At 49.0% G+C, this 24244-nt stretch overlaps 1 protein-coding gene across 1 annotated transcript in view; it reads left to right on the forward strand.

Moving 5' to 3' along the window:
• Positions 1-1289: 1289 nt before the first annotated feature.
• COL23A1 (collagen type XXIII alpha 1 chain) overlaps positions 1290-24244 on the forward strand; it is a 173290-nt gene continuing 150335 nt past the window's right edge. Inside the window, 2 exon segments of the mRNA XM_054288210.1 lie at positions 1290-1502; positions 5230-5299. Coding sequence (XP_054144185.1) covers positions 1290-1502; positions 5230-5299 — 283 coding nt within the window.

The raw sequence follows: 24244 nt of genomic DNA on the forward strand, positions 1-24244 counted from the left end.
TCACACAGGACAAGATGCTTTGCACCCGAGCATCTCCCCAAAATGATGGCACTGTGTGTGTTCTACTGCTCTCATGGAGCTTGTAAGGAAAGTCTTGTCATGCTCATACAAAGGAGGGGGTGAAAAGGAGGTAAGAAAGAGGGTTTCACAGAAACACGGAGTTTTATCTTCAGGATCTGTAAGAAAGCAGGAACTGGTTGTCAGCACATGCTATGGATTTACCTGCTTTAACTGCTTTGGAAATAGCTACAAGAAGCTTGTAGCCTTCTGTGTGTGTGTTTTATTAACAAACTTAATTAGAATCTGACGTTGGTAACGTTACTGGCATTGTAGCATTTCCTAACTCTGTCCTAGGTTTCAATCATCTATTCTAGAATTAAGAATTATTGCTCGAAGGGCAGATGTCTGTGTCCAGGGGGCAAAGGGTACACTGGAGTTTTTATACCATGTGCTTAGAATATGGGCAAGCATAAAGTTGCAGGAGGATGTTTTATAGGTGGGTTGTGATGCTCTGTGTAAGAGTAAGGAGGAGGGATGACAATGTGGGTGCTCGGAGTTTATGTGTGAGCAGTTTTCTCTCGTTCAAAAGCTCACGAAAGAGAATGGAACACTCCACTGAGATAAGAGCGAGTTACAGTGCATGGTGGGGCTCCTCTCGAGCAGATCGCGGTGCTGACGGGCTGTAGGGCAGAAGGCACAAAGCTCCCGGCCGGGTGACACCTCTCGCCGGTCGCACGCTCCGGGGCAGCCGGGGCCGGGCGCAGCCGCCGCCCGCCCGCTCTCCCGGCGGGGAGAACCCGCTGGAGGGCGCCCGGCCCGCGCCCGCTGCTCCCGCCGCGGGCAGCGCCGCTACCGGCCCCGGCGCGGGGAGCGGAGCGGAGCGGGTCCGGCCCGCCGGCAGCCTGCGCTCCGGAGCGGCTCTCGCTGCGCCCCGCCCGTGCAGCGCGGCCGGGACCCCGAGGGGCGCGGGGATGGGGCCGGGGGGAGCGGTCCCCGCGGGGGGCCGGGCAGCGGGGGTGGGATCTGCTCCGCGTAATCCCCCACGGAGTGCGGCGGGCCGCGCTCGGAGCATCCCCCCTTCCCCAGCGCTGGGGGAGGCGGCGCGGGAGCCGCCACCCCCCGCTTCCTCCGTTTAAGACCCGGGCTGGCGGGGCTAGCGCAGGAGAGCGGCCGCTCCGCAGCTCCGGCCCCACGCCCGCGGCGCGCACGGGGCGGCGCTGGATGCGCCGGCGGCGGGAGGCGAGCGGCAGCCGAGCGGGACCCCGCGCAGCGGCGCGGAGCGCGGCGCGATGAGCGCGGGCAGCGGCAGCGGCGCCGCCGGCACCGCCACCTCCGCGCTGTGCCTGCTGCTCTCGCTCACCGCCGTGGCCGTGTGCCTGCTGCTGGGCGCCAAGACGGCCGAGCTGCAGGGCCGGCTGGCCGCGCTGGAGGAGCGGGGCGCCGCCGGGCACGGGCCGCTGCTGGACGCGCTGCAGCCCCGCGTGGAGCAGCTGTTCCGCGAGGTGAGTGAGGGGCGGCTCCGCGGCCCCGCTCCGCCGCGGGGTTCGCTCCGTGTGAGGGTCGGGGAAGGCGCTCCGGTCCCGCTCCGCCGCGGGGCTCGCTCCCTGTGTCACCGGCTCCTCATCCTCTGTGAGAAAACTTACTCCCTTCTACCAAACTTTCCGCTTTTTGCTGCCGTTCCCATGAATCAGGCGTAGGGCGAGGCGTGGTAGATCCCACCTTGATTAGCCCCAGGTGAAGGGCCGGCAGTCGAAGGTTAGAGGACATGCGACTTTCCCCCTTATTCTATTCACTGACACAGGTAACCCGAGTGTTTTAACTATTTGTCTTGGGATTTAATGGACCATAATTTCCTTGTTAGAAATTATGAACATGATCCCCGCTATCTGGACTCTCTGTCACAGACTATTGTGGTCTGGCAGTGCAGAACTGATTTATGGCGGGCAGAGGAGACCCGCCACTTGTTACTTCACTTTCAGTCCTGGGGTTTTCTGAAATTATTCAATAAATATTTCTGTGCTGAACAAATCCGCCCACTTGGAGAACTATTATCCACACTGGTGCCCTTCTCAGTGTCTAACTGAACCAAATTTCTGGGAGAAGTTACACTTTATCCCAGGGTTATCTTTTTCCCGATTCTGGTGTTTAGGTTTGGGGCTTTTTACAGGCAAGAGGGACATGAAGGGCTCCATCACTCATAGCAAATGCTTGAGGATCCCGCTCTTGGTTTGCTGGATTTGTATAAACAGTAGTTCGTAAAGTTCAGCAAGATTCAACACGGCTTGTGGGGCTGCTGAAGGGCACCCCTGAGTGATCAGTTCTGACATCTGGGGAAGGTTTTACACTGGAATTTTATTAATGGCCTGACTGCGGTGCAAAACAAGCGTTAAAATCATGACAGCCATGAAGCCTCAATCATGCAAAAATGTGTTTGTGTGTGGAGCTCCGGGAAAGCTCTGGGGCTGTGAGCAGGGATGGAGGCAGTGCTGGGGGCATGGGGAGACAATTCCTCATGCTGTGTGTTGCTGTTGGAGCTAGGGTGAGGCTATTGCTGGCACCACCACAGCATGTTCTTTTGCCTGGGAACTTGGTTGCATTGATGTGCCCCGATAAAAGTGAAATGTTAAAATATTTTTGTGAAAACCCTGAATACCAGAGCAGGGGGGTGCCTGTGAGGCGTAGTCACAGCCTCTAGTTAATGTCTGTTCTCCAGGCAGGAATTAGCCTGCCGGTTGTGGCAGTGGTTCTGTTCCAATTACCCCAATAAATGTGCTTAGCAATGGGAATGGTTTCTGTGGCACTGCCTAAGATCATGTGCAACCTCTTGCTGAGATTTAGTTAAGTGTGGAAAGCTTGTTTTGTACTGGGAATGCTCAGATGGAGTTTGTACAGGGGAAAATAAAGCAAAACCACATAATTGGGTTTCTAATGGAAGAGTGAGCTTGTTGAAACATTAAGTATGACCAAACTCTTGTCAATGCTAAAGCAAATTTTGAATCAAGCAACAAATTTGATGCATCCATAGTAGTAATTGCACTATCTATTAATGGTCATTTTAAATGGACCTCTTAATTTATGGTAAAGTTTCAGAAAGTGTTTCTTGCCCAAACTCTGTTACATAAGACCTCTCACTTGTCAAGCAACTGCTGCCCTTTCTGTGCTTGAGAGTTTCTGGGGAGTGAGAGAGTATTTCCATCATCGTGAACATCAGCTGATGCCTGGGGTCAGTTTTTTGTTAAATTCTGTGTTGATCCTCCTTTGAAGTTTACCACAGTATTTCAGAAGTGAAACCAAAGCTCCATACGCTCTGTGTGCGTGACCCAGCATCCTTTGTTCTCTGCCACGACCCAAAAAGCTTCATCCATGTACCAGTGGAGGGGTTTGCTGGCATAATTTATGGCAGAGCTGTGCAGAGAGAGCAGCAAATAGAACACCAACACACAGGCTCTGCTCCTTTTAGTGCTGTTGAGATGTTTGGCAAGTAAAAGAGGATAGGAAATAATATAGGAAGGGTAAGTGTGTAGTTAAGGTAATGAAAGCCAATTTGGACAAGAAGGATTTAGTTGCTGGTTCTGCGACAGGCATCCATGTAACTCTGGAGAAATTGCTGATTTGGCTGTGGCAGGACCTTGCCCTGCCCTTGGCTTGTCCCGTTAGTGGGATGTGCTGCAGCTCCTGCTTTGATGCCCTCTGAAACATTGCCAACAGCACGGTCCAGCCGTGGCAGCATCTCCACTTGCTCCGTGTCAAAAGCCCTGGCTCCAAGTGTGTAATTTTCACACTGGAGGGAAAATATTAACAGGAGGATTATGGAAACATCCAGTTGTTGTAAACAAAGCTGAACCATTTTGTTCACAAAGGATTTATTGTCCGCAGTGTCCAGATTAATCAGTTTCATGACAACAACAATTCAATGGGAGAACAGAGGACTCGCTCCAGGATTCAGATCTCCTCTGCTGCTCCCAGTGATGCCTGCTGAACCAAAAATGTGGGAGAGCTTGTTTTCATTTCCTCGAGCATCTTCATCATCCAAATTACTTTGAAAGTAAACAGATAGAACTTGAGCAACTCTGTAACATTTAGACTGCAGGTGCCTGTCAGAAAAATCTCCTTAGATGTTTTTTTTGCCACATTTTCTCAAGGAAAGTGTTTTTCAGAAGGCAGCTGGATTGTTCTGGTATTTATACTTCCCGTAGGACAACTTCTCTGTCAGGTGCTATGAAACTGTGTTGATACTTTCAGGACCTCTTAGTGTCACATCCAAGCAGATAGAGGAAGCATAGGATTTCAACAACAGATAAAACTATTTAATCCTCAGAATAAAAAGAAAATAACCTAATTCACAGGAAGCCTAATTCCTGAATAGTCCACAGTGTTCAAATATTTGAAAAGGGACTGGGTCATCAGTTGTACAATATGAAGTCTTAACACCCTAAACTGAAAAAGTACTTTGAATTTTCTGTCTTTGAAATGTAGGGACTCCAGTTATCAGATTATTGGTTTATCTTTTGACAAGTACTTTAGGTAGGACAGGGCATTCCTGGAGGACTGAGAGAGTGAAGATTGTGGGTGAAGATGAGCTGTTCCCACCCTTGCTGGGCTGTCCCAGGCAGGGAGTATGCCTGAGCTAATGCAGTGTACCTGTCATCAGGCTCATTAACTTGGGCTTGGCAGTGGGCTAAATGCAGGCACGAACAGTCTGGCTGGCTTAGGGAGCAGCCAGAGTGTGCACACATCTGCCTGCAATATGCCACGTAGACACTGCTCTAGTTTCATGAATTTTTATGTGTTCTAGTTACCCCATTGATGAGTTTTTCACTTTGGGGATGGAAACACTGGGCTCTGGGTAGGCCTGAAGGTGGGTGAGCACTCCAGTCTTGACTGTCCTTTACCTCATCCCTCTGCTAAAGAAACCTCTAACACTCCACAGAGCATGGATTTTAAGCACAAAATCAACCAAATCAGGTCAAGATTGAACATAGGACTTGTAAGGGAGCTCAGGATGAATCCTGCCAATGGGTCTTCATTCAAGGGGCTTTGGGATGTGCAGGAGTGTCTGCCTGCTCCCTGTGGGGAAGGCACTTGCTCAGAAACATTTCATATTTCCGCGCTACTGTGGCATGGGACATTAAACCATTACCCCTCCCTGGATGGTTGGATGTTGGCATGCATGCACAGCGTTCAGGTGTGGTGCACTCTCTAAAGGGCTCTTTTCATCCCTCCAAACAGAAACTCGGCGAGGGCCTGGCGAAGCTGCGCACGGCGCGGGAGGCGCCCCCGGACTGCGTGTGCCCCCCAGGTAGGTGCAGGTACAGCCCAGCCCGGGGCCACCCACCCCCTGAGCCCCTCTCTCCCGTTTTACACGCTCCTTCCATGGAGGGAAATGTGTTAAGAAGTGTTTTTCCCCAGCCGAAGCGCTCCAGCGTCTCCCAGTGCCTTGCTTTGGCCTGTTTGCAGATCAAGGAGTTTGAGGTTTGGACAAAAGCGATGTTTGGCTATAAGAATAAAAGAGGGAAGAACTTGACTGGGTTGTGAGCCCTGGGTGTTGGGCCAAAACAATTTAGAAGTAGTAACAAAATCACTGGGGCTTAATGCAAGTGTGATAATTAAAAGCTGCAGCCTTTCTGCCTTTTCGGAGGGCAGGATTTCTTGTGCTGTAGGAAAGCTGTCACCGATTGTTTAAATTTCCTCCCAGAGTTTAATGAACTTCTAAAACCGTCAAAACTTCCTGTTCTGCTGTGGAAGTGCATGCTCCTTGGAAACAATAAACAGCTTAGATTAGTTTGTAAAGGAACCTCATTTACAGAAATGTTCTGTGAAGTGCTCTGCTGTCACACTGAAGGGTGCGAGTGGCTCTGAGCTGGGGCGCTTCGAGCCTTTATTTTCTTTTTTCTTTTCACAAAAGTAGTGAAAGATGGGTGAAAGATGTGCAGTGCTTTGATGCGGGAGAATTCACAGTGTTACAAGGACTTGCAAGGAGCAGAGAGTTCCATTCTAGTTTTAAATAAAATAAACAGTAAATGCTACATGGGGATGGCTGAATAGGCAACGGGGCAGGGTCAATTTTCCCTGCCACCCTGGTTACAAGTCCTACCGAAAAACACAGTGTTAGTCCATACTCGCAGGACAAAAAAAAAAAAAAAGCCTTTTTTTTCCTGTGAGATTATGTTTAATCTCAGAAACATTTCACTAATGATGCTCTTAAACGTACTCGCTGCTTTTCTGGTGGGAGGCTCCCCGTGTGCCTCACTGCCTGGTAACAAAACCCACCAGCTGAGAAACAAATCCTGCTTATTTTCCGCTCTTTGCAAAGTGGTCAAATCAGGTTTCTCTCTTGTGGTGCACAGACCCAACAAGTCCACCAGCCTCATGGGGCTCTGTGGCTGTGTCTTTCTGTAGTCTGGACAAACAGGGCGCTGCTGGTGCCCTTAAGTGGTCAAGAGGCTTTTCCTTTGCTCCTCGGAAAGCAATTGGGATTGAAGAGGCTCCTTTTGTCCGGGAAAGTCCCAGTTCTGTTCCGGGTCACTGAGCCGCTGGTTGCTGTGTTTGGGAGATGGGGGAAGAGAGGAAGGGGAAGGATTTCCCACGTGCTGCTGAGATGCTCGTTGCAGTCATTAGGAACGAGACAAAGCGATTTGTGAGCCGAGGGAAGGAGAGGTGATTCCTGGTGGGTAGGAAACGTCCCATCGGTGGCTGCTCCTGGCCACCACTGCAGGGAGCTGACTGGGGATGTGCTGCTGGACGGTCCTGAAGACTTTTGGCTGGTTTTGAGCAAATCAAAGACATCTTCAGCCGTGTTTCATTCTTTTTCTCCTGACAAAGGCTGAAATGCCTTCTGCTCTGTAGTTAAAGAGCTTGGGCTGGAAACACCTGAGAGCCTGTGGCCCCCACTGGCATTCACTGCTGAGCTACACCAAACCAACAGCTGAGCTTCAATTTGCCTCTGCACTGAAAAAGCAGCCCCAGGTGAAAGGAAAATTTCCTTGTGGAGGGGATGGGGAGATGCTGCCAGCCCCACTCCTGCTTCCCATGGGCAGCTGGTGGGTATCCTGAGCACCTGGGCTGGGCGGCTTTCCTCTGCCAATAACCCTGCTAGGCTTAAGAACTCCTCATTGGGGCTGGGTTTAGAGCCAGCTGGGGAGGGAGAGCGTCAGGAGGATGCTCTGTGATTGCCATGCAGGCATGCCCCCTCCCTCGGTGCCTCTTTATAAAAATCACAGCACCGGCTGCCCCACAGAGCCACCGTAGGCAGCGCAGGAGACAACGCAGGCTCGGGGCTGGCCGTGGCAGCTGGGCTCGCTTTGAACAAGCCCTGAAATTTCCTAGAAATGAGTCAGTTTGGGGTTTGTTTGCACTTGAGGGGGTGGCGGTTGTTTTTAGGGCACTGTTTTGATACAATTGACTCGCTACACATTCAAAGAAGTTTTGGAGCAAGATGACAACGACCCACGTAAAAGTTAAATGAGGGTCAAGTTATTCTAACTACAGAAATCCTGAATCTCTGCTTATGAAACCAAGACAAAAGACAAACACCATTCCCTCCTGGAAGAACCCCCGACCCAAACGGACCCGTTGTGTGCTTTGTGCTCCTGTTGGAGGTGCCCTGTTTGGCTGTAGGGCGCAGCTGGGTTGGCTCTAGGACGGGACCCTGGGGCTTTCCGCGGCTGCGGGGGCCGCTGGCCGGCAGAGGGGGCCCGGCTGTTTCACCAGGGCCACGGAGAGATCGCGATCGGCGAAAGAAACCATAGAAAGACTAAAAATCATCCAGCCCAACTGCCCTGCAGTGAGCGGGGACATCTCCAGCTAGATCAGGTTTCTTGGATCCCTATCCAGCCTGAACTTGGGAGTAATAACAATTAAAAAAAAAAAAAAGATAATTAAAAGAATATTTTTTTTAAAGCTTTAAAAAAATTTTTCTGTCTCCAATGCTGAGCATGCTGTAAAAAGTTGCCTCTGCAGTTGCTCTGAGCATCTGTGCACTGCTCTGAGTTGACTTGTTTTGCATTATTCATTCGAGCAAGGCAATGCGGGGGAGGATGACAACAACTTGGTGTCACTTTGAGCCCTTTGTGGTTTGGGCATTTTTGTGGCTGAGGGAGAGGAGAGCATCCTTGAGGGGGTTGACGAGTGTGGGTCAGGCTCGGGAAGGCTGTGACAGCCTGGTGACCCCACTCTGGGGCCAGACACGGCCTGTGAGTCCCCTCCGCTATTCGGGATGGGGTGGCAGCGGTTGGATGCTGCAGGCACTGGGCAGGGCCAGGACAGCCTGTCCCCATATGTTGTCCTGCAGGGAAACAGCAGCTTGATATTGTGTTATTGCCATTCCCTAAGCCAGGCCTGTAATGCTTTGCAGAGAGGCCCCTCGTCCCCTCAGCTCTTTCTCTGGTGGGATCCTCACAAAGTCTTTGCTGCAGGATGAAACGCAGCAGGTGCAGGAGCACTGGTGTAGATGGCATTTGGGACAGCCTGCTGATGAGCACAGGAGGTGGGTTGAAGGCAGGACTGAAACTTCACACTGGTAAACAATTTTTTTATCAGTTGTGTGGGCTCTGGCTGCTTTCTCACATATATGTTTTTTGAGGATTATTTTTTATTTTTCCCACCTTGTAATTTTAGCAGTCCTTTAAAATATCAGGTGCCAAAGACTCTTGTTAAAGGTGGTATTTGCTGTGCCAAAACTCTTCAAGCTCTGTGAGAACAGGTCCCTAGAGAGTTCAAGGTGCTGGATGCACCGTGCTAGAGCCTGAGAGCAAATGTTTCCTTAAGTCCAGCAAAAAAGGGCTTAAACCAGCCCCAGCCCACAGAGCATGCCTTGCCCAGCAGCTGGTCCTTGCTGAACTGTGGATTGAGGGTGTGAAGAGCTCCAGCTCTGCTGGTTGGCTCTTGCACTGCGTATTTCTATGTATGCATTGTGTTTCCATGTGCCTTTATGTTTAACAGCACCTCTGGAGCCTTAACTCCAAATCTCCTGATGAATTTCCCTGTTTTCATCTCGAGTTCCCGCTGGGATTGTGTCGTATGCTTTTGAACGTATGGATTTATTACAAAACAGCGTTAAATGTTCAGTGTAGTAATCTGATGTTCCAGCTAATATGTGACAAATATTTCCCAATAATGGCTTGGCAGCAGCAGGAGTGCAGTGGTGCTGCAGCCGGCAGGACGTGGATTGCTCCATTTCTCTGCAATTCAAACCATCTGTACTGGGGGAGCCGAGCATTTCAAACCCTCTCCACCTCTGCAGACTCAGCAGCTCCACAGGCTCTCTTGCTTAGATTGTTTATAGAATTTAAAATTTTTTTATTATTAAGTTTTTAATATTTACCCTAACTTTATACCCAGAGATCAGCGTTCTCCAGCTGGTCCTGGGAGGCTGGTGTGACATATTTTTGTGATTTCCAGGGACTTGAAATATCTGATTTTTGCTGGTGTAAATGTTGCCTTCAAGTGTCACTCGCTATCAGCCTTCTCCCCGTGTTGTCTCCGCAGGTAATTAGCACAACAGAATTTCCCTAATTGCTGCAGATCAAGGGGGAGAGGGCTCTCCTGGCTTTGTAGTCCTGACAAATGGCAGATGTTTTCCAGGAGGCCAAATGGGATGCACCCAGCCCTGCTAATTCTGGCTCTTTGTTTTGTTCTCTCCATGATAGCAGCTCTGTTATTGCATCTTCAGGGTCTGGGCCTGAGTGCCACATTTCTGAGTCCTTCAGGGTAGTTTAACAGACACTGAAAAATATCAAATATAAGCAAGTATCAATTTATTTTTTCTTAAATTAGCAGTGATCTCTGCTTTTCTGGGTTGCTTTGCATCTACTGACCTTAAACCTCTGAGCTATTCCTTACACTTACCTAAGATACCCTTTTCTGCTTACTGAAGCCATGAAAACTCAGTATTTTTCTGTAATTTCTATGATATAGAGTGAGACAAAGAGCTTTACAAAATATTCAATTTTTAAAATGTCTTCTGAACCCCCTTTGCCTCGGTTTTCTGTACCCTGCCAGTCTCTTCACTTCAGCAGGGTTTGCTTTCTCCATCTGCCTTTGCCCACAGGAGGCTGGGACATCGGAATCATGGATTAGTGTAAACAGGATTTTTTTTTTTGTACTAAACTTACAAATGCAATCAGAATTCTCTCCTGCACAGAAAAGGCTGTGCCAGGATTTCAAAAAATGAGCCAGAAGCCAAGTGTTAAAGCATCTAAATAACAAAGAACAACTGGCTGGGAAGGACTTGTGGCAAATGGTGCCATTTAAATGCAGGCAATTTCTTTCTGTTTCACGTGTTTTCAAATCTTACTCCTTCAAAAATCCAATCTGCAGACCTTAGCAACTTTTGGAAAAAATGCTCTTTGAGCATAGAAATGACTGCTGGCTACCTTCCATCAGCTCCTTCATGGCGACCATTCCCCAGTCCCTTTTGGATATTTGTGGAAGGCCCCAGGGACATCTGGAGCTGTGTCTGCACACCACATGTGCAGGGGCTGCCAGTTCCTCGTCCCAGGAGCTACCTGGGATGGGCACTGCCCCCTTCCATCATCTCACTGCTGGAGAGCAGCTGCCACAGAGTGATGGGTCCCCACCTCGTCCCTGGGACCTCAAAGCTTTGGCTTCAGGATAGATGAAAACCTTGAGGTCAGGGGTTGTTTTCTTGAGTGGTTGCAATAGATGGAAATAAATGAAGGAGAAGGAGTTTTGCTTGGTTTGGCATCTCCTCCCAGCCATGTGGGTGCCAGCCAGCAGCAGGGAAAGGAGCCCAAAGTCCCCCTGGCAAGAGGAATGGCTCTCTGGTGGTCCTGTGAGTGCTCTGAGGGGGCTGCTGGAGTGGTGACAGCAGCCAGGTGTGTCATGGGGGGCTCTGCTCACAGTTTTGGCACCGTTCCACAGCCCTGCTGAGGAGCTCGTGGTGGTGGGAGCAGGAGGTGACAGCCAGGTGTGCAGCAAAGGGGAAGAATTTGGGCACTGCTATCAAACTGACCCAGCAAAGGGGAGGTTTGGGAATCTGGGGACTGCTCCCAAACTGACCCAGCAAAAGGGAGATTTGGGAATTTGGGCACTGCTCTCAAAGTGACCCGGCAAAGGGGAGGTTTGGCTCTGGGAATTTGGGGACTGCTCCCAAACTGACCCAGCAAAGGGGAGATTTGGGAATCTGGGGACTGCTCTCAAACTGAGTTCCCCCATGTGCTGGTGTGTGAGGGAGGGCACGTCCTCTGTCCCACAGCCACCCAAACAGCACCACCCCTCATGAGCTGCTGTGGCAGCCAGCAGTGACATTTCACGTCCTGCCGAGGTGGCTCCAAGTGCTGGATGTGGCCAGGGCTCTCCGAGGCAGGAAATAGCACAGGATCAGGGCTATTCCCAGAGCTGACGGCGCCTCTGACACACAGGCAGAGCACGAGCTGGAGGCAGTCTGGCCTCAAAACCACTGAGGCAGGGAAATGGGCTGGAGGCATCTTCAGGGAGGCTGGGGCAGGATTTCTCCTGGTGCTGCTTGCTGCATTTGAACACCAAGGCCTGCAGCAGCCCCCAGCAACATTTGCCTTTAGACCACTTCAGCAAAAAATAATTAAAACTGGTGACATCAATAGGAGAAGGCTTTGAAAATTTATTTTTTCTGAGTCTGCCAAAGTTATTTTGAGTGTAATGAAAACTACAAAAATAAACCTGATGACCATGTCCTCCACAAGAGGCTCTGTGTAACTTTATCTTTGTCTCGACATATGAAGTCATTTACCCAGGCACAGATATGTTTTGCTGCCAACCCCTTCAGTGCTGCCTTTCCAGAGAGAAGGAGCAGGTTGGTTCATTGTTCATGGACTGACTCACCTGGGAAGTTCCTGTTAGTTTCAAGTTGTTTTCCTCCTCTTTCTTGTTCAAATGATGGATCAATGTCATGCAATGTCATGACTGGGCTGTGCAGAGCTGATTATTGAAAATAGGCAGTGCTAGCAGGGAACCTGCTGTACCTCCATCCCCCTCATCAATCAGCAGTGCTGTCATCTCCTGCCCACCCTGGGTGGAACAGGGTGGGAATGTGTCTCACCCTAGCATGCTTTAGCTTGAGTTTTTCAGTCATGCAGTGTTGATAGAAGCAGGTTTTAGCACAGAAATCTTCTGGGACAGTGAGCTACCAGTGGTGTACTCCTGAAGCAAGAGCCAACTTATTTCTCTGGTAGAAGAAGCTCCAGACTGACATTTCATGACTCACATTGCACAGGAATCAGCATCACCTATGGCTGTGGGCATGTAGGTGACAGCAACCAAAACCAAACTTGAGCAGAGGGGCTGTATAAAAGCTTTTATTCTGCTCTTGCTGCACTGGGTGGGTGCCACATCATTCACAAGCAGGTACCATTAATTACCCTTCCCTCTGGCAGCCCAGATAGAGGCTGGACAAATAGCCCCTTCTGCCTCAGCAGCTTCTTCCCTTGGCTTCCCACTTGAGAAATCCTAGACTCTCTACAAAACTGGTGTCTCCTGATTTCCATGACCAGAAACACTTCTTTCCCTGGTGCTGTTGGTTTGCTCCTGTTTTGTTGCTCCCAGACATGGTTATTTCATTTGTGTGACTTTGTGGGCTGCAGGGGCAGTAGGTGTGGTGCCCTTTAAAGGATCCAAATATAACTCCATCGCTCCTGACACTCCAATAAAGGCTGGAGCAGCAAAGGGCTGAGTGGTGCTTAGCTGCCAGCTGGGGTCAAAACATGAGCAAATCTATCAGTACCTTTTTGGGTTATTTTACAGACTTCTGGGTTAGGCAGTCCCTTTCAGCACTTGTTAAATAGAGTTTTCTTAAAGGAAGGTGTTGTGAGCTCCAGCCCCTGAGCAGTGCTGTCTTTGCATTGCAAATGTGCTTTGACCACCACATTGCCATGGGAGGGAGGAAGGTGAGCTGGAGAGTGACACCCATAGCTGGCTGCAGCTGGGAGTCCTAACAGGATTTTAAGCAGTAATTATGCTGTAGCAGTTGCTCGCTGAGGAGTGTGGCTTGCCTGGATTACAGAGGCCAGGGTGTGAATCCAAACAGCAGCCACAAGCGTGGATCACTTACCCTTCCCCTGCCACCCAAACAGCACAAGCCAAGCACTGATCACACCAGCTGTGAGCACACTTAGGACTCCAGGTGTCATTTCAGACAGAAAACAGAGAGAGATCAGGAAACTTTTTTTCTGTTATTGTCCTTTATCTCTATTGCAGTAGCTGTCTGTCCAGATCAGCAGTAAAATTACTTATCAAGTCTGACACACAGAGCACCTGGACCAGCAGGTTTGTCCCCACATGTGCTAAGGGACAGGCAGTTCTGACCCTGTGTGATGGGAGACTCCTGCACCTCGTTTTCCATGAAACCAAGCTGGCTGTAGAAAATAGCTCCTTTACTGAGCTACGTTAAAAGCAGCCAGAGTGAGGAATTTGGCCACAGGTTTGTGCATGCATGGCTGTGAGGAGCCTGGAAGCAGCACTGCTGCACTGCTGTCCTGGCTCCCTTGGCCTGGGGGTGCTGGGTGGGTGGCAGGGATGCACCTGGTGCCTGTACCTGGCTGGGGATGTGCTGGATGTGCAGGAACCATGGAATGAACCCAAGGGACACCAGTGTGAGTGGCAGGTCCTCGTGGTGACACTGCAAGGAGAAGCAGCTTGAGGAGACACAGCCAGTTGCTGATCTTTTTTGCGTTGCACCTGTCCTACCATGATAAACTAGACTGTGAAAAGGCTGGATTTCTTTCTGCTCTTCTAAATCAGACCCAGGAGGCAGCAATTCTCATCACTTCCCAGCATGAGCCCAGGGTAATCCCAGCCAGCAGCCAGCCTGGGGGGAGCAATGGTCTCTGCAGGCTGAGCCTGCCCACCCAGCATGGGCTGGTGGGGATGAGCACTGGGGTTAATGCAGCTTTACAGCACACCCTCACGTGGTTAATGACCTAATTAAGCCTCCACCTGCTCTTTGTTGTCACCATCAGTCAGTTTTATCGTGTGGCAGAAGAGGTTCTGGTGCCAGGATGCCCCAAACACGTGGCTTTGGCAGCCTGTGCAGCACAATGGGCTTCTTGGGTTTCATCCCTGCAGCAGATGGAGAGAGCTCGTGGCCTTGTGTAGGAGTGAGGCACAGAGCTGCTGGAAATGCAGGAATGACAGATCCCCTATGCCCCCCACCTTGTGCTTGTTTGCTTTTTAAAATGTGACCATGTGGGGCAAGGAGAAAAAGCTGCATGTGCTGGGGGAATTGAGTGTAGCCAGGGGACTGACAGAACAGGGCTGTGGAGAGCCCATCACTGCCTTGAATGATGGTTTGGGGGCAGGAATTCACTTTTTTCTACAGATTTGAGCTGGGGACGTGTTTGTGAAAGACCTCCCATTCATCTTGTACCCCATACAGAATCTTGGTTGGGGTAGGGATGTGGGGCTGTGTTGGTTGCAGCTGAAGCTGTTGTTCATGTTTCTGACTCACTTTTAAATTGGGTTCATTTATGTAATTACATATTGAAGGCATTAAAAGAACCTGGCTTCTGCTGAGTGGGGGCTGCCCTTGATGGTTTATTTTTTCACCATAATTGCAATCGTGGCAAGGCATGAAGGCCAAGAAAAGCCAGTCTTTACCTGAGGCTGGTTTTGTGACACAAATTACTTTTTAAACCACTTGAGCTGCCCTATGGCAAGAGCCACTGACTGTGGGACTTTGTTCACCTGAAGGTTCTTCAGTGCAGGTTTGCTGGGACATTTATGCCAAGACAGCTCCAGTGAGGGACTTGGCTCCAGCCCATGTGTGATGTTTCCTGTACATTGCAAGAAATCCCACGTTTCTCCCTTTGTTTCTGGCTCCCAGTGGCACAACTGTGGATGTTGGCTGTACAAGCAGCAGAGAGAGGCCCTGTGCCCCTGAGTGGACCTGTTAAATCCTGTGCACCACATAAAAATTTTATCCTTCATGTCCCAGGCTCTTGGGTGGCTTCCCAGCAAGGGTGACATGATGGAGAGAGAAGTATTCACAAAGAAAAAAACATTAAATAGGTTCGATGATGTTCCCAACCATCTGTGTGTTTGTTGTGAGACTTCTAAAAACTACTGGTAGAGATGAGATCTGTCAGCACAGTACATCTGGAAATGTTTCTTTCTGCTCGAGTTTTTCTAGGTTTTCTCCCCATTTTGTGCTGTCTCTGGGCTGTCCCCATTTGTGCTATTCCAGCCCATTTGGTGCAGGAGGCTCGAGCAGGTTTGTGCTGCTTCACTGCTCAGAGACATTGGAGAACTTGGAGGAGATGTAGAACAGATTTTTCTTTTTCTTTTTCCTTTTTTTTCTTTTCCGCCAGCAGATCTGTCTGGAGGATGAGAACAGTTGGTATTGATATGATCTGCTTCGTATTTTGGGAAGTCTTGGCAGTAACTACTACCAAATAATGATGCTTCTGGGGCCCTATTGTGCAAACATTTAAATATGCTCAACCGTGTTGCGCAGAAGCCCTGTCAAGAGACCAACACGCCATCCCAGAGGGACTCCAGGGCATGGCTGATGGCAAAAATGGGCCTTGATAGGGAACTGGGAATGTATGTTCCCATTTCTTAAAAGAAATCCTGGCTTTTTGGCTGCTGACAGCTGCTGGTGGCGTGGCTGAAGGCTGCTGGTTGTTTATTGGGGGTGGATGAGAGGGGCAGCTGCTGCTGGAGGATGGGGTGGGCATCTGCTGCTGGTGTGGGCAGTGCTGCTCATTGTGCCATGGGAGCAGGGACTCCTTGTGTTCATTTGATTCTTTTTTCAATTTTTCTCCTAAACTTTGCATCCTAAACCACGGCTTGTCCACCTCATTTCTGGGGTGATCACTGCATGTGGGTCTGCCCCATCCCTCACCCTGGGCAAGGCAGTGATACCCTGAACCAGGCCAGAAGTTGCACGTGCTTTTCTTTTCTCCTGTCTTTTCTCTTTTTTTTTTTTTTTGTTTTATTTTTTGAATCTACCATTTTGTAAATCAGGACTGTATAAAAGTGGCAGTTTTTTTATTCCAAAGATACAGTTAAATTCTCCAAGAAGTTCTGTTCAACTCCACTTGGGAGCTTACACAGACCCGTTGACTTTAAGGATAAAAGCTCTGTATTTGAGCTCCTGCATTTTCTATTTTTTTGTTTTATTTTTTTTTTGAATCTATCTATTTTGTAAATCAGGACTGTATAAAAGTGGGGGTTTTTTTATTCCAAAGATACAGTTAAATTCTCCAAGAAGTTCTGTTCAACTCCACTTGGGAACTTATGCAGACCAGTTGACTTTAAGGATAAAAGCTCTGTATTTGAGCTCCTCGAGGGTTGCTTTAATGTCAATTAAGCCAGACTTCAAGGAGCTCTGCTTCATTTTCAGAGTGGTTCCCAGTCTTTAAACCATTTCTTCACAGAGAGGTGAGGTCAGAGTGCATTGGTGCCTGGCAGCGTCCCTGGGCTGTGCTGGGGATGATCAGACCCACGAGCTCTGCTCTGTGTGCAGCAGCAGCAGCAGCAGCACAGCCACCCCCTGTCTGCTTCTCTTTGCTTGAGGTGCCACAAAGACACATTCAGGCCCTTTGATAAAAGCCAGGCTTGGCTGCTTTTTGCAAACACAAACAAAACAAAACAGAAAAACAGCAGAGGAGAGGGGGCTGGGTTTTGTTAAAGTGAGGACTTTGGATTTAGCAAGAAAAGAAAACCCAGATCTCCACTTCTTTCTGAATTAAGAAGGGAGTCTGAAGTTGCACCCTTCTCCATCTCTCCTACCCTGTCAGGTCAGTGGACATTTCCAGACCCCTCGCTGGGAACATTCTTTCCTCTTCAGCCCCATGGTGGTGTTTATAAGAAAGAGTTTTATAGAAATACATCTCCCTCCCCTCTATATATATACATATATATATATCCCATCCCATATAGAATCCCATAAATATTTATATTTAATGCTTGTTAAGTGGCAAAGCAAAATGCAACGTTCCTTCTCCTTGGTAACTGAATGCCCACCCTCTCTCACTGGGGTTTGTTCTGGGCTTTGCTGATTGCAGGTTTTAGCTCCTCTTTGCTCCAGACTGGCCCTGACTGCCAGCTCAGTGCTGAGAGCTCATCCCAGGGGATTCCACTGGTGGGAATGGGTGAAATTAGGTGGTTTCATGCTGGTTTGGTTTAACATGGTAATTATGTGTTGCTTGAACCCAGCTGTTTGTTGAACAGTTTTTGCTTTTAAATTTATTTAATACCTCATTTTGGAAGTTTTCTTGCTGTAGCTGGGGGTTCCTTACAGCTGCTCCATTGCTGTGTATCTATATTCCATTACTACCCTGAATTCCAGCCCCTCCACAGAGTGAATTCACTGCTGGCAGCAATTTCCCTGTGCAGAACTGGGGATGCCAGACCTTGCAGTGATGCCCTGAGGAGATTTGCCTTTGCCACCAAATGCTGAAAATGTCTCCTTTCTCCAGGCTGTAAAACTGTGCAGTGAAGGCAGAGGGAGCACACACACATTGAGTTGTGTCACTTAAGATGTGACAGCTCGTCTGAGAGGCCCTGGCACAGGGTGCCCAGAGCAGCTGCCCCATCCCTGGGAGTGGCCAAGGCCAGGCTGGACAGGGCCTGGAGCAGCCTGGCACAGTGGAAAATGTCCCTGCCCATGGCAGAGGGTTGAAGCAAGATGAGTTTTAGGCTCTCTTCCAACCCAAACCATTCTGTGATTCTACAGAAACTCTTCTCTGCTGGGTTCCTCAGGGAGGTTGTTCATGGCACTGCAGCCCCGAGAGGCTGAAACCATAACAATGAGCCTGGGGAGGCACATTCCACCCTCAGCCACATCCCCTGTGCCCCCAGGAATGACCCCAAAACTGCAAGGAGGAGCCAGGAAGGATATGAGGAACATCTCTACCTGTTCTGAATATCCCAGGGAGGGGAGCAGAAAAGGCAATGGGGCTGTTCCCTCATTTTGCAGAGGGGAGCATTGCTCGTTCAGGCTCTCTGTCTGTACAGACACAGCCTGGGAGGAGCCAGAGCTCACCTTGCAGGTGAGTGGGCACAGCTCTGCTCCTGCTGCCCCACTCAGCACAGCTGTGCCTGTGGGGGCTCCTCCCTCCCATGCAGCATGCTCAGGGGCTGCTCTGAGGCTTTCACTGAGCCTTGGCAGCATGCATGGGGCTTCACACTGGGGGATGCAGTTCTATGCTCTCTGTGGCTGAGGTGAGTCTTGTGCCCTTCTCTCTTTCTCAATTCTCTGCAAGGTGCAGCAAAGATACAATTTGGAAGCATGTTTATTCTGCTGTGAGCTGGGATTGCTGGCCAGCCTGGCAATAAGAGCTATGTGCAGGTGACCTGAAAACATCAGAATTCCCTTCTGAACTGCAGGGCAGGGATTGAGGGGCACTGGAGTGAAGCAGGCAGAGGTGTGTGTGTGTATTTATGCACACAAGTGTGTGGGAGCTTGTGCCAGGTCTGCCTGGGAGTGGGTGCCCTGTCGAGAATTCCTTTATGATTTTTTTGTTGGAGATATGGGGCTGTAGCAGAACTCCCTGTGCAGTCTTTGTTGCAGGAGGTGATATAATGATCCAGGGGGGCTTTTGCTCTGACCAGGGGCACAAGTGTGTGATTTTGAAATTGGTTTTAACTCACCTGCCCTGACACTGGATGTCTGCTTGGCCATGCTGAAGGTGGGAAATGGGCACCTCAAGGAGAAATCCTGTGCAGAAGGGTGAAGTGGCTCAGCTTCAAGGTGTTAAATCACAGTATGCTTTGAGGGGTCCTCACCTTTCTGGCTGTTATTTTTAGTGCTTTTCTTGCATAAGGTACTGCTTTTACACACAGACTGTGCAGCTATCCCAGTGCAGTTAAGCAAGGTGGGCAGCAGGGGCTGAGCCTGGTTGCTGGCCCTGGTGAGACACCAGTGTGGGGTTGTGTGGGAATGGCAGGTGACATTCTGGGATGTAACCCCAAAAAGGTGACTCCTGGAGATGAAACAATTAATCAGGCAGTGGGGGCAAAGTTAGTAATGACACTAATTGGCTTCTGTCTGTGGGAGTTTTTCCAGCTCGGTTCTGTGACTCCACCATTGTCCTTAGTGCTTTTTTCCCTGTGGTGTGTGTTTGTTTTTTTATTTTTGTGGAATGCCTCTGTCGGAGGAGGGTGGAGGCAGACCTTCGTGAGTGAAGGAAACATTTTCCCGGGTAGGTGTTACAGAATGCAAAATGAGAGGGACCCCAAGATTCCTCCAAGCAAGCCAGCCCTGATTTGAAGAGGGATCTCACTCTGCTCTGGGCAGTGACTGCTGATGGTTCTGCTGCTCAGGCACACTCAGGAGCTGAGCTGGTGGCCCTTGGTGGAGCTGGGGGAGGCTGATGGGCCCCAGCTTTTGTGGGGTTGGTGCCAAATTCTGCCTTTAGATCTCCGTGCTTGGTAGAATTTAGCAATAGCCTGGCTCAGTGTGGAGTGGGGCCCTGGGTTGGAGCCATTCATCTCCCCTGCTTGGGGCTGTGCCCCTGCCAAGGAGCCACCAACAGCCTGGGGAGAGGGGGCAGCTGAGTTACAGCCTGCAGCTGGGGCATGGAGAATAATCCTCCTCATCAGGGCCACTGACTGAGGCTGGTTTCTCTCTTAGGACATCCCTGATAGCACCTGGGATGCTGAATAACAACGCCTGTTACAGGCAATTTGTCCTTATCTGATAGCCTGAGGTGGGAAAGCTGCAAGGAGGAAGATGAAGGGACAGAGGCTCAGCCCACGACCAGAGGGTTTGATTTCCCTCTCCCAAGTGCCAGCATTTTGATGGGGAGCCAGGAATGCTGTGGGCTGTGAAATGTTTTTGTTTCACTTCATCGGGTTTGTGCAGTCAAGCCCTAATCGAGGCTGTCATTTCCAGAGGGGGGAAATGGGAGCTCTGTGTTTGGAGCACCTCTGTGGGACTGCAGCAGGGGAAGGGTCCTGCCTGGCAGCTTTAAGAGCTAAACGTCACTTGATGTTTGAGGAAGCTGTCGTTTTATTTGTTTGTTTGTTTCGTTTTGTTTTCCTTCTTAAAAAGTTTGTTAAGCAACACTGAATTTCTGCTTAGAGTCTGAGTGGTACAAAAAGGGACTGAGCTGAAGCTTTCCAGTGCCAAGCATCACACACAGCTCTGGTCAGCTGGACAGCTGCAGCCACAGCTTGCTCCTCTCAGCTCAGCCAGGTGAAAACACATCAGTGATGAACATGATCCCCATCTGCATCTTTCTTAGGGACCTGCCTAGAATATCAAAATCACTAATGTGTTATCATTTATGTCTCTAATTTCTGTTCACATGCAACTCTTCAGCTCTCATCTGTGAATGATTCATCTGATATTCAGAATAGCAAAATGGCTTTATTTGTTTGCAGATATTCTTGGAGGAGCCCTCCTTGGTTTACTTGTCTTCCTTACCAGTTTATGTATCTTGACATGTCATTTCCTTCGTGGTCTTCCCCCTCCCCCAAAATGATTTGCATATGAATAATTAAAAACAAAAGGAGGCAAATTCCGATCATAAATGTCTTTCACATTGGGTTAGACACGATTTTTGGGGACAGATGACTGCTGTAGCCTGTAATTGAGACATCACAAACAACATACCTGTGCATGAAATGGAACCTGCCCCTCTCAGCTCCTGCCTTGCTTCCATCTCATCCTCTCTTGCTCAATGCTCTGCTGCCCTTCCTTGAATCCTCTCTCAAAAGAGCAGGAGGGAACCATAATGATTAAATTAGACAGGAATACACATTTTTGCAGCAGGTTACTTGAGGACATTATTTGTCCTAAAGTATTAATTCAGTCATCAAACCCATCCTCCTCCCACAGCCCTCAGTGTAGCCCCTGCCTGCTGAGCCCTTACCCCACACTGCTGAGTGAATCCCTGGTCTCTCTGCTGCATGCAACAAGACAGTTGTAATTTTAAATTAGCTCTTAAAGGGAATTTAACTTTAAATCCTTGGGTTGCAGTCAGTCCCAGTTCTAGTTTTTGCTGGTCAGTATTATTTTGGTTAATGTTAACAGATTTCTTTTCTCTTTATTATGATTGAAAGGTTTTTATTAGGACATAGAGATTTTTATTAGGCTCATGTATGCATTGATTTGCCCAATGTTCCAAACAGATCATCCAGAAGATGATCATATTTCCTGCAGGTGGTTCAACAACTGTAGATTCTGTAGTGTTGTGGTACCAGTCCTGAAATAGATTGACCTTTCAGTTTCAGTTCTGCTCAATTCTGCCAAAATGATTTCCTCCTTACTCTGGTTCACATTATCGAATTGCAGAGCCATTAGTTCTAGTTCTTGGTAAGGATGATGCTGTCCAAATCTGGCCCTCACTAAGGCTGAGTGAAACTCGTGATTATTTACTCAGCCTGAGGCAAAGTACTGGCAAAATGAGACACAGGATGGGATTGAACAAGTCCCATCAGTTAGAAACTAGTGTATTTTTTAAATTATTTTGATTTTATTTGAACTACAGCAGCGTGTGCCGGAGAGTTTGGGATATAATGCCCACAGGGACAAAGCCAAGGCAGCCTGTGAATCCTCTCTAAGGAGCTGCAGTGGTGCTGGCTGTCACTGGTTGTCCTTCTGGGGGGCTGGAGAGCATCTGCTGTGTCCCTGTCCAGTGTGGGAACAGCAATGATTTGCTTTTCAGGAGGAAATAAATTGATTGCATTTGGTAGAAATCAAGGTGTGTGAAAGAGATATTTCTTTTGGGTTTTCCCCCCAGAGTTACTGGATAAAAACTCTAATTGAAAATATAGAAGTTTTTCAAACATCGACATTTTCAATTTCTTGAGCTTGAGTTCATCACTCCCCTACTCTTGCTTCACACAAACGCAGCCAAAATGAGCAGTGCTCCTGCAGGATCCCAGCCTGCTCTGGGCTCTCCTGGCCTTGCAGGTCCCTGAGTCCCAGCCCTGGAGCAGAGGTGCTGCTGCTGTGACCTGACAGTGCCCCTCCTCTGGAGCTCATGGGGGAACCAGGAGCTGCTGGGATCTCAGGTGCCATGTCGCAGACATCTTTTCACTAAAAATCCTTTCTTAGGGTTTTTTTCTCTTCTGAGGAGTTGAAGCCTCAGAAACAAAATGTAAACAATGGTTATCTGCTGCTATAGAATGCCTCAGGTGTGTCTGTGTTCAGGCCATCTTGAATGTTTACAATTAATGGCCAACCACAGACCTGATAACTTAAACTCTCTGTCTGAGCCACAAACCTTTATTATTCATTCTTTTCTATTCTTAGCTTAGCTAGTCTTCTGGGGAAACCTTTCCTTCTATTTCTTTTTAGTTAGTTATAATGTAATATATATATCATAAAATAATAAATCAAACCTTCTGAACATAGAGTCAACATTCTCGTCTCTCCCCTCATTCAAGAACCCCTATGATCACTGTCACAGAGTCCCTGTGGCTGATTGATATATTTAAAAAAACCCAATTATACTATGCACAAAACAGCCCTCTCCCCCAGTCCCAACTTGAGCATTCACTTTCTTTGGCTCTGCATGCATTGTCCTGATGCTGCCAGCATCCTGCTGCAAGTCTGCAGGGCAGAGCTGCAAAATGAGGGTGGGAAGCTGCTGCACTGAGCAGCTGAACTTGGTTTTGTGGCAGTAACTCTGATCTAAAATTGTTCCTGAGAGCTCAAGAAACACAGTCCCTGTGACCCGAGTGTGAGTGACACAGAGCGTTTCTCCAGCTGGTGTCAGACCTCAGACTTCCTGCAGTGATTCACCTCCTGAACCCAAATTTCTCACCCAGCAAAGCCAAAGGCGTGGTACTGTAGCAGGTTGGGTGGTATTGTGTGTCATGCTGAGGGATGCTCAAGGTAGAAGAAGAAATCTGGGGTGGGAAGGGGCAAAGTGGCTAAAAGAGTTTAAAAACTGGCTGGATCCTGGTAATGGTTGTAACAGTACATGAAATATCAGCTCATGCTGAATGAGGAGATAGTCTTGGCATAATTCAGACAAAAAATGTCTCTTAAAATTGTGTGTCTTTGCTTTAGATTTGCTCTTAATGCCCTAAATAATCTCCAGCTTTGACATTTTAATTGTACAGCACAGATGTGAAAACTTTCCACCAGGTCCTGGCAGGAATCCCAGCAAACTTCTTCAACAAGAAAAGTTAAAAAGGGGGAAAAAATTGTTTCTTGCACTTGTAAACCCTATTGTTTCAGAATTTATGAGGTAATATTGACCTCTCCAGGCTTTATAAAAATCAGGATAAAAATATTGCAAGTGATGGTGTGAAGGAGATGTGATGTGAGCATGGAGTGGTGTATTTGGTGCTGAGGAGCTGGGAAGCTTTTGACATTTGTTTGGTTTTTGTAAGATCAGAGGGAGGCAGGGATCCAGTCCTTGGTGCTCAATACTGGCCTAGATGTTATGGGTTTAGCATTGCTGCTTTGAATTTTATTCAGTGGTACTTTCTTGCAGGGGACAGACTTTTCCCATCTGTTCAGCAAGTAATCCTGGACCTGATTCCTTTTGTATCCACTCTGCTGCCAGGAAAGATAGGAAATATGCATAAAATCTACAGAATATGCATAAAATCAATTATGTAGGGTTTGGGGATTCTTTTGAGTCTGTCTGCTGTAATGAACGAGCTCCTTGAGAGGGGCCAGGACAGCCCCAGAGCTCTCCTCCTTGTGTCTGGGGCATGTCTGGCGAGGTGGAGGCGGCTCCTGCAGCTTCTTCTTCCCTTAAAGCAGAGTCCTGACCCTGTGTGTGCATGGGGAGGCCTTCCCTTGCCAGAGGCCTCTGCTCTGGGAGATGAAAATGGAGTTTTAATGCATTTCATGGATGGGTTTTGCCAGTTTCTGTGCTGGATGCTTTTGGCACTGAAGGCTTTGAGGCAGGGGCTGCTGTCCCTGGTGGGATGGAGGGGCAGAGGTTCCATCTGGCAGTGAGCAGGGGCTGATCTGTGCACCTTTGGGGTCACTGGGTGGGCAGGGCTGGGCTGTGGTACTGGGGGAGGTGGCTCTGCCAGCCCAGCATCCAGAACCTGCACCTCCCATGGCATCCATAACTGCATCTCCCATCTCCCTCTGCTCCTGGGGATGAGCCCAGCATCCATAACCGGCATCTCCAGCCTTCCTCTCCTCCTGGGGCTCAGCCCTGTCCTTTGGCAGCTCCTGCAGCCACCCCTGGGTGCTGGGTCAGAGCAGCCCCTACTCCAGAGCCTGCCCTCATCCCCAAAGGTCTCATTAATTAAAGACTCAGTTGTGATTACAGGAGCCTGGGGATGGCCTTCCCTGCCTCTGGAGGTGCTGGGCTGAGCCAAACAAGGC

Source organism: Melozone crissalis, unplaced genomic scaffold, assembly GCF_028551555.1.
Source record: "Melozone crissalis strain CALT ecotype California unplaced genomic scaffold, PUWL_Pcris_2 ptg000061l_1, whole genome shotgun sequence".
Taxonomy (NCBI): domain Eukaryota; kingdom Metazoa; phylum Chordata; class Aves; order Passeriformes; family Passerellidae; genus Melozone; species Melozone crissalis.